The sequence below is a fragment of the Cylas formicarius genome, unplaced genomic scaffold (genome assembly GCF_029955315.1).
Source record: "Cylas formicarius isolate icCylForm1 unplaced genomic scaffold, icCylForm1.1 PGA_scaffold_6__28_contigs__length_40554024, whole genome shotgun sequence".
Taxonomy (NCBI): domain Eukaryota; kingdom Metazoa; phylum Arthropoda; class Insecta; order Coleoptera; family Brentidae; genus Cylas; species Cylas formicarius.
In genome coordinates, this window is record NW_026844347.1 from 24,687 (window position 1) to 35,060 (window position 10,374).

General features: G+C 33.7%; 1 protein-coding gene across 2 annotated transcripts; it reads left to right on the forward strand.

Moving 5' to 3' along the window:
- Positions 1-332: 332 nt before the first annotated feature.
- LOC132704075 (enolase-like) lies at positions 333-8,099 on the forward strand. 2 transcript variants are annotated; one of them, XM_060673760.1, is made up of 5 exons: positions 333-498; positions 1,852-2,225; positions 3,981-4,245; positions 6,762-7,116; positions 7,916-8,099. In XM_060673760.1, exons 1-5 carry the CDS (start codon positions 333-335, stop codon positions 8,097-8,099), a joined length of 1,344 nt encoding a protein of 447 aa, XP_060529743.1. The 2 variants fall into 2 exon arrangements, with proteins under 2 accessions (XP_060529743.1, XP_060529742.1); XM_060673759.1 differs by lacking the exon at positions 333-498 and adding an exon at positions 828-1,061.
- Positions 8,100-10,374: the final 2,275 nt, after the last annotated feature.

Consider the following 10,374-nt stretch of genomic DNA (forward strand, 5'->3'; position numbering starts at 1 on the left):
ACATGCGATGACGATCTATCGATCTAAAATCCTTTGAACTGTTGAACGTCGCCGCTTGTTTAAACGATTAGGAGGATATTATTACATTTTTTGTGTGCAATACTTCCCTATATCTGTTTAGTAAACTGATATACACATATCAGTGGCATCAAATATTTATAAATTGAAGCTTCTTGCTTCTCTTGTTTCATTGTTGTTTCATTCGGATGTAGGTTTCTTCAGTAGACATTTTTTTGTTTCCTTTCAGCGACTTTTAATAGACAGGTTAGACTTGAAAAATTTAACTTAATTTCAATAAAAATCGAAATCTTTCACTGTCAACCGTGCTGAAAATGTCCTGTCAGAGGAGGTGCGAAAATGCTGGAAAAACTTCTAAATCTATCCGAAGTATATTTGCTAGAACGATTTTTGACTCACGCGGAAATCCTACTGTAGAAGTTGATCTTATTAGCGAGTTAGGATTATTTAGAGCTGCTGTACCATCCGGGGCTAGTACTGGTAAGAGCGTATTTAGTAGGAGGAATTGAAGAAATTATTCATCAGAACATATTTATTCGACGAGGTAGTATCTAATTTTATTTCATTCTCATCAAATATGTATATATATGTCGAGTATGAACAAAAATCTTTTGAGGTTATCGATCAAGGGAAATTGTTCGAAATATTTTTTATTGGCAGGTTTCAATATTTACTTTTACAGCATATAGTCCAAAATTTAGTTAATAAATGCCTTTGCGAACTCTGGTATGTCTTTGTTAGACACCAGATATTTTTTGCGACTTGGCAGATCAACAACTATATTATCTAAAAAGTCATAAACACGTAAGTGTCACATTTTGGAACAGATGCGTCTTAAAATTTCCGTGTTTGCAAAGTAATACCGCAACTCAAAATGGCATGTAAAACCAAAGATGAATGCAAACGAGAAGCAGGCTCTAAACCTATTTACGACGTGAGAGCGAGAACTATTTTCGATTCCCGCGGGAACCCGACGGTCGAAGTGGACCTGTTTACTAATTTGGGGATATTTCGAGCGGCCGTTCCTTCTGGAGCAAGCACGGGTAAACTTTTCTGGGAGAGAAAAAGGCGTATTTTCCCTTTCACAGAAAATTCAATCTGCATATGTGAAGGGAGCAATAAAATAAGGATCTTTGTAATACGAATTTAAATGTAAATATTTCGCATTTGCCTGGCATAGGAATTGTAGCACCAAGTAAATGTGAATGTATTTTATATTAATATCTTTTGAAGTACTTGGGATAAACGTGATTCAACAACCGATTATATTTTCAAACAAATTCATTGAGAAGAATTCTTAAAAATTCAAGATTGGGTTGCGCGTCCGCGAATTAGATGAAGGAAAATTCTTCAAGAATAGCTGTGACTTTACCTATCATATCCTGTATATGTTCAATTAGCGATAACTCTGGTGATCTTATGGACCACGGTAGAAAGGTTACATTAGCTTTTAGGAGTAAGTTTTTAGTAACTGCAGCGTTATGGTTCTTTCAGTAGCGGAAAGTAGGGCAATGTGAGACGTTATCGCACAATTTATATTTTAGAGTGGCGTGTTGAAAATTAAACTTTCATTTTTCCACATGGATTGTAAATATGCAATGTTACTAATTAAGGGTCCATTCTGTTAAGTAAATATCAACGGAGTATTAAGAAGTTCTTGAATGAGACTAGTTTAAAGCTACTTCGAGAAAAGTCTATGTCTTAGTAATTTTGTTTCTCACAAGTTGTGTTGAATATTTTTTCTTCCCCCATCCCTAGATTCTTGTCGTATAATGCACAATTTCTACGGACTTTCCATATATCCAAAATAATTAAAATGATCTTTTCCACTAGGTATTCACGAAGCCTTAGAACTTCGAGACAATGTCCCGACGGAATTCCAAGGCAAAGGTGTCTCCAAAGCGGTTAGCAACGTGAACGATATCATCGGACCGGCATTAGTCAAACAAAATTTTGATGTCATGCAACAGGAAGAAATTGACGAGTTCATGATTAAACTCGATGGAACTGACAACAAAGCAAATTTGGGGGCTAATTCTATCTTAGGGGTGTCGCTAGCTGTTTGTAAAGCTGGTGCGGCGAAAAGAGGTCTTCCATTGTACAGACATATAGCGGATTTGGCAGGGGTGAAGGAGTTGGTATTACCGGTACCCGCACTGAATGTCATCAATGGCGGATCGCACGCGGGAAACAAGTTGGCGATGCAGGTAAATATTTTGGTTATACGCGAGATATTTTCATTTTCATATGTGCTGCTGCTACAATTCACGTTGCAAATATACCGGGTGTTAGAAATTGAATCCTCGCTTGTGATTTAAGTAGCTGTATCAGATAAGTAACTTTCTAAGCCCTTTTGAAATGAAACACATTTTATTAATTCCAAAAAAAAAACAAAAAGGCATATGCCTTTCTTATTGTGTCTTGAGTTTATTTTATGAGATATTAATAAATAAGACAAACTTTCTACAAGAATAAATTTGAAATCGGACTTTTCATGTTGGTGACATATAAAGCCACCATTTTTTAAAATAGGAATCTGCTTCATCTGTTTTCTGCGTGAGTTTAGGAAAAAATATAAAAGAAATGGCGATTTTTGCTTTCTTCTGGATATCTTAGAAAAATGCTACGAATTTTCTCAATTTCAAAATTGTTTTTTTTTAAGATTTAAGTGATTTATGTCTTATAGTTGCTGATATACGAATAGGAAAAAGCGATTTTGTGACATCCCATTGATGAAATTGGAACTGAAAGTAAAAATATAAAAGTCAGTTCAAAATTCAAATTTTGAATTGCAGATGCGGAATATGAAACAATAAAAACTCTTACAGGACAATAAATTTTAATTTTGAAAACACTCTAGGCTATGATTTTTATCTGTTTAGTTAGTTTTTTTCAGTCCACCGAAAACTACCTTGAAGCCTTAAAACACAAATTTTTGAATCAAAAGTTTCAATTCAACATTATATAGATTCTAAAATTAATATGAATCTTAACAGAACATCTTGTCTTATATAACGAAATATATTATATTTAATATTATACAAAAATAAACAAAACAAAAGCAAAGCAAAAATTTTATGCATAGATACAGGTACCAATGAACATACAATTCATTGTCCTATCTGAGTGCTCTAGATTTGTTTGATGGAGCTTATTGCACATTGGTTTATCGGAAAAACTATGAGTATTAAAAAGTTTGATTTTAAGAAGAATAAGAAAAGTGTGTAGTATTGCATTCGAGAAAATGATTAATTTTTAACCATATTCGAATTAGTTTAAAGAAAAAGTACCACAATAAAAAAAAGTGTCGACGTCGACATTTATTCACCAATGTACTATACTATATTGGAGTAGTAAATTGAATAGAAAAAAACAAACTACTCTATATTAATTTTATATTAAATTCTTTATTATAAAAAGGCGCCATTACGTCAATAAATATTTTAAGCACCCAAGTGCTCATCTGCTATACAGCTTCCCACCTTGGGCAAATGGGCTAATATGCTAATACTTTTAATTATAGTAAATTAGGGTAAGTTTCGTTATTGTTTCGTGGGTAAAAATGTGATAGAAAGGCCGGGGGTTCATTTAATGTGATTTTGGCGTCGGACCAGGGCCACGGAACATCTCAGTTTCTATGCCTTTTTACTTCCTTCTTAGGTTACGGTTTCTGCTCAGGGTGACATGCTGTTATTATTTTCTTTATTATAAGAATGCAGATCGGTTCTTTTCACTTTTATAAGTAATTTTTCATACTGGTTCCCTGATGTTTACTTTTATTAATGGAGAACTATTGGATGCTCTGATTGTACTTTGCTTTCGCCAAACTCAAATTGTAAATCCTGTCCAAGTTCCCGTTCCACCAGTTCTCTCAATGAGATATACGGTACGCTTAATTCTTTTTGCTTCTAACTGTAATATTCCATGATAAAACGAAAACACAGTGTATGTTATTCTTAAAGGAGTTTATGATTTTGCCAACCGGTGCGTCCTCGTTCCACGATGCTATGAAGATGGGCGCCGAAACTTATCAGATGCTGAAGAAAATGATCAAAGACAAGTACGGCTTGGATGCTACTGCGGTTGGTGACGAAGGGGGTTTCGCGCCAAATATACAAAACAACAAGGAAGTGCTGACCATATTAAATGAAGCTATTGCGAAGGCCGGGTATACTGGCAGGATCGAAATAGGGATGGATGTGGCTGCGTCAGAATTTTATAAAGACGGTAAAAACACGGTATTTTGTTTGTTACTTAGTTACTGGCGCTTGAATGAGAGACCTACCATGAACAATCACTTTACATTTTCAGCATTTGCTCACAAATAGTTAACCAAATCATTATCATCATAATACGTTTTTCCAAAACATCGTTTTGCACAGTGCTAACTATTATTGCCATTCATAGCCAAATTTCACCGAAGTGAATGTTTCCCAAACATAATTTACCAATAACGATTAAGTTATTGAAACTGTCTATTAAATTAATTAAATTTTGTAAGTAGTTGCAATTGGATAAGCTCATTTCACCATCAATGTTCCAATGTCTCTAGTTGCCCTAGACTATAGACCGTACACGGAATATCGATATACACTAGTTATTCGAATTTGAGTAATATTCTATTGTGCAAAATATGTGTTGCTTATTCTTTCAACGTCTGCTTGAAAACAGTGACTTCAGAATTTTTTCATAAGTGTTCTTTTACCTTTCAATATTCCAGGAGATTTTTAACTTAACCTCGATAAAGTTAATATCCACAAAATACTTTCGCTTATCTTTGTTTAATGGGGGAAGTCCATATCAAGAATTTTTCCGGGAGGTTATTATTTTATTTATTGCTGTAGTAGAGTCGAATGCAAAAATCACTTTTAGAAAAAAAAATGCAATGCTGCATAATTGGTCCTACAACGTTTAAAAGCGAAATGCGAATCATCTAGGCTGACAATGAACGAGCTTCATTAATTTTCCAGTTTTGCAATATTGTGAAAATTAATCTCAGAATTGTGATGGGTGGCGTAATAAAGAAGCCGAAATCTTGCGTCGAGTTGATTCTTTAATATTTAGTGGGTATGTTAATGTCCCTCTTGAAGAGGGATGGACGTTGTAATGCAAATGCGAACGTTCCGCAGCAAAGTTTAAGACTTATTGCTCCATTTAAATTTTCAATGGACGCCGCTAACAGGATGCTGTTAGTCTTCTTGAACTAGTGAAATGTAGAACGCTACATGAATGCATATGAAAAATATACTACAAAATTAACGACCTTATACATGCAAGAGTCATTAGTTAAAAACTCAGTTTAACATATCCAACAAATATGTTGAGATTTGGTATGATCTGTGTGTTGAGTGGTAGAATCGTTTAAGTAAATTAGAGTGCATTTAAAGATTATTGAAAGATCTGAAAGGAAGAACATGTTATTGAAACAAAAAATACCAAATTTTAGTTTGAAATGTTGACACTGACTGACAAAGATTGACGTAATTTTTCAGAGGTCGTGCTAGCAATAAATAATACTGGCATTACAAACCACTCTAACTTCATCGACTTGTCGAACCTACACAACAGCACTCGTAGGTCTGAGCCCTACTGTCATGACTTGCATTTAGAAAGTTCAAATGGGGAGTCGGCAGTCCAAAGAACAACTAACTACACAAGTTTCGCTTTAAGAGACGGGAGTCCTAGGACAAGTCGTCTGACAAGTCAGATAAGAAAGTACTTGCAAAGTTTTTAACCAGTGGAGGGTTAAGAGTCAATAGCTGCTGATATTTTGAATGCTCAATCATTAAATAGTCAAATTCCTGCTCACTAGGCGTTCCGTTAATGCACAGTCTAGTTAATAATGGTTTGTTAGTTTGGACTTTATTGCACGAATTTTATTTATAAACCCTGTTTAGTGGTATTACAGCGAATTTTATTGACCTCTGAACTACCATGAAGCGACATTTGCGGAATTTCATTAGTTCAAAGACGAAATAGCTCTCAATAGCGTGGTAGTAATAGATAATGCAGTTTTAGATTTTTCATCAGAGAGTAGCCTCGCCTACTCGAAACTCTTTCTATTTTGAGTTCATCCTCCAGTATTAAAATTGAAGGACTATTGACTATAACTTGGAATGGAATAGAATATTTTTTAATACGGTTTCGTTGATATCGACATTTCAGTTCTAAATAATAGTACGTAGACCACATAACACCTTAGCTTCCATACATTCCGTACATTCAAAGTCGAACACGATCGTGTCAAAGTATATGAATGTTTATACTGTTCTTACCGTTTGACTGTTAAACTGTGAAATAGTCGCGGGATAACGTTCCTGCTCAAATTTTTCGTATATTTAAGGAGGTTGGGATAACGATTTCTGCGAATTGTTGATTACTTTGGATATTTCTGAAGGAATTTTGTCAGTCAGTCAGTCTAATTCTATCTGCAATTATTGGCTATGCAGTGACATATTCCGTTGCCTATGTATCATTGCATTTTTTTATATTCTCTCCTTCTATTTTGTTACATTGAGTGAGTTGAATTATTTGTTTGATTCTTCTTCGACTTCATATAATTTGCAAGATGTTTTGTACAATTCAATTTTTACGAATTTTTTTTATTTCTTTAAGGTTTGCTCACAAACGGTGTTGATTACCTCTGTACATCCTTTTCATCATTTAATTTCATCCCAAAGGCGCAAATACTGATTGGCAGCGTTTAAGTCCTATTTGAACTTTTGTTTGAACGTTTATTACAGGATTATACGACTTGGATTTCAAGAACCCCAAGAGCGACAAGAAGAACTGGATTAAATCTGACAAACTGCTTGCGATTTATCAAGACTTTATAAAATCTTTCCCCGTATGTTCCATTGAGGACCCATTCGACCAAGACGATTGGGAGGCTTGGGCCAGTATAACTGCCAATACAACCATTCAAATTGTCGGTGACGATCTCACCGTTACAAATCCGAAACGCATTCGGACGGCCGTTGACAAAAAGGCATGCAACTGTTTACTGCTGAAAGTAAACCAGATTGGTACTGTGACCGAATCTATCAGGGCTCATTTGTTGGCCAAACAGAATGGTTGGGGTACCATGGTATCTCACAGGTTTGTTTCCTCTATCGTGTTTTCTGTTAAACGTTTTATACATTTTGTAAAATACCTTGGCATTATTTTTCAATAAAAATAGTTAAGTTAATCGCAAATTCAAGATTAAGTAATCTATAACCGAGTACTATGAAGGGTCTAAACCCAAGTGTGCTGAATATATTGTCGAAAGTTTATTATTATGAATGTTTTACTGTCATAAGAATTTTTTTTTTGAAATTTTAAACAGGTACTTCACATCGTTGCAGCAAACGTCTTTGCCAAATACTTTAAAAATCTAACTTAATTTTGGAAATATGTTTATTTAGATCAAATATTAAAAAAACATTTTCATAAACATTCACCAACATTCGTCAATAGACAAAAATTTCACTTATGTTCCACACCATTGTATACCATTAATAAGCATGTAGTGTTTGTTGGGTGATTTGAGAAATTTGCTTGACGATGTTGACCTTATATCGTACGAACTCCACTTTTTGAATTATTATTGAATTAAATTGTTATACAGAACTTACGAATTTTCTGTGTGCGTAGCAATTAGTACGTTACTTGACCACTTCTAGAGCTTTCAATTAATTTCTTTATTGTGCATATGAATATTTCTTAATAATTATAATTGCTTTCTAAATTTGTAGCTTTATATATATTATAGATTTAACTTAATAATTCGAGGTGAGCAATAATTAAACAAGGACTTAAGCTATGTATTACATTATTTGAGAAAATGCATTTGCTTAAAAATTGTTTGCGGCCGATGACGAAAAGTAACTTTAATGAAAGGATTTCTGAATTCCAGATCTGGTGAAACCGAAGATACTTTTATAGCCGACTTGGTAGTGGGTTTATCTACAGGTCAGATAAAGACAGGCGCGCCTTGCAGATCCGAACGTTTAGCAAAATATAATCAAATACTTAGAATCGAGGAGGAGTTGGGACCGAACGTGAGATATGCAGGAAAAGCATTTAGGAAACCTTTATAAAATTAATTAATAAATGAATTATTATTATTACGTAATGAGTTTCCGTCCAGGGCTTTCGATGGTTCATTTAATGAATAACCAGTTGGACGTTCAAATTAAACGGAATGTTCGACAAATTGGAATTTTCTACAGCTGCTTAGTGGTCCTTCCTTTTTTTTCTATTGTGATTTGTAACAATTTAATCAAAGGTAGTCAAGTGTTCCTGAACGAATGAATTTCGATTTAATAGCTGATGTGCGCTAATATTTGGTAATCGATAATTTTTCAACCAACAACCTTCACAACTTCCATATGTAAAATGACTGTATGACTTAATTGAAGTCGGGCCAAGAAGATTAGCTAAAACAGCTTTAGCATTTTTTTTGCTCAGCTTAGCATTTATGGGATCTTGAATAAAGGAACACTTTGTATAGTTTCTGAGATATTTTCTACAATTTTAATTACATTTGCGTCCCATATTTCGAATAAAAAGTTCTATCGTTTGAAGACGTAAATTCTGTTTTATTCGTTTTATGAAAGGCTCCCCATCATCAGTGGGTTGGGGTGTAGGATCATGTTCAGTGATATTGAATAATTTGTGTATTCAATATTTAAAGGCACCTTTGATCAATTCTATAATTTTGCAGATATTCCAACCATATCATAGCATGTTATTTTTATAATATTAACTGGTCTCGATTTGGATGTGTCATCCTTTACTACAGATCGCAAAAACAATTCAGGAAGTCTATTAAACCGGTACCAATCGGAGAACTCTTAGATGACAATTTTGTGTCAAAAACATTTTCAAATTGTTTTCCATTCGGTTTGACGTTATTTCCAATATCATTTTCCATTTGTCACCATTTTATTTTCCATTCCGTGATATTGGCGGATCGACAACTTTATCAAAATCCGGAAACCGCTTCTCTATTGTGACGACCTCAATTTCCACCGAATCGGTTACGAAAGCAATCGCCCCTTTTTTGTGGTATTTGTTACAAATTGATATGGTGTTTTCTTCTTTTATTATTGGGATGATATAATCTCCGAGAAAATAATACATTTCTGCCTGATCGATCGTGTAATAGAATTGACTTTTTAGAACATCTATCTCTTTCATCATGGATATCATGATGTTTTTTTTTTCAAAATTAATCATATGAGCTCAAGTTAGGAGAAAAAATAATGAACAGCACTGAACGGTATATCCGGCTGACGTTTTTTAATTCCGACTACCTTAATTTGCCACTTAAAAATGATTGCCAATTGAATTAAAAGCTGGTTAAACAATGGCAAAATCAACTCTATGAACAATTTAAACTAATTGATTGCGGAGCTATGGTCGGTCAAAAGGAACGAAACAAATGGCGCTCTTGAAAAAAATGGGTGAAAAACTGGTCTTTTAATTGAGGTTTCTACAATTAACGCTAGAGGCGCCGCCGTATTCTAACTGACTCCCCACCCCCCGATTAAACCACAATTCTGCGTAACTTACTAAATAAATTACGATTTCTTATGAGCTTATAACTATAAATGACTAATTCAGAATCATTTTTTATTTAGGGTAGGCGCCTTGAAGAGATTGAAACCGATTTTAGCTGATAGTTTCTTCACTTTCATTCATTTATAAATACTTATTAAAAAACGAAATATAAATGTTTAAGTGACAATTGATTTTATTTAAATATCAAATATCAATTCTACTGTCAATAAGGTAAAAATGTATTAGAAGACTGGCGTGTCCCAACTTTTACTTTGAGTCGCCAACCGTTCACCCATGTTCACATATCAAAAAAATCTTCTAATAAAAGTAATTTGAATTAGTATCTTGCACGATATTTCGTTTTTTTAGTAGTTCTACTTTAAGACGGGCAATCGCATGTTTCCAATAGTAGCTTGTATTTTCAATTTCTCTGTGATATTCATAAGAAAACAACTTACCGTAACTGAAGCGGCTATGCTCATGATTACTTGTCTTTTTTTCAAATTGAAGTGTTCGAATCATTGTCAGAATAACTACCGCGTGTTTGTCTGGTTCGCTTTTACTTTCGTTGTATGTTTTAAATAACAAATATTTTCAAAACAATATGAATTACACATTTATAAATAAAATAGTACTTGTGTAAATGTGCAAAAACTTAAATAGATTTTCATTTTTCTACCTTGGGTTAAGATGTTTTAGTCAAAATAAATATTATTTCATCTTATAAACATTAAAGAGAAGCTATAGAATTAAAATACTCAATTTTATTCTTTAAGTTATTATTTCACGCCGTGTTTGATAACTTTATAG

Coding starts and splice junctions, on each gene's coding strand:
- LOC132704075 (XM_060673759.1), top strand. CDS start 893: ATGGCATGTAAAACCAAAGATGAATGCAAACGAGAAGCAGGCTCTAAA. Junction 2,226..3,980: donor GAAACAAGTTGGCGATGCAG/GTAAATATTTTG, acceptor TTATTCTTAAAG/GAGTTTATGATTTTGCCAAC. Junction 4,246..6,761: donor GTCAGAATTTTATAAAGACG/GTAAAAACACGG, acceptor CGTTTATTACAG/GATTATACGACTTGGATTTC.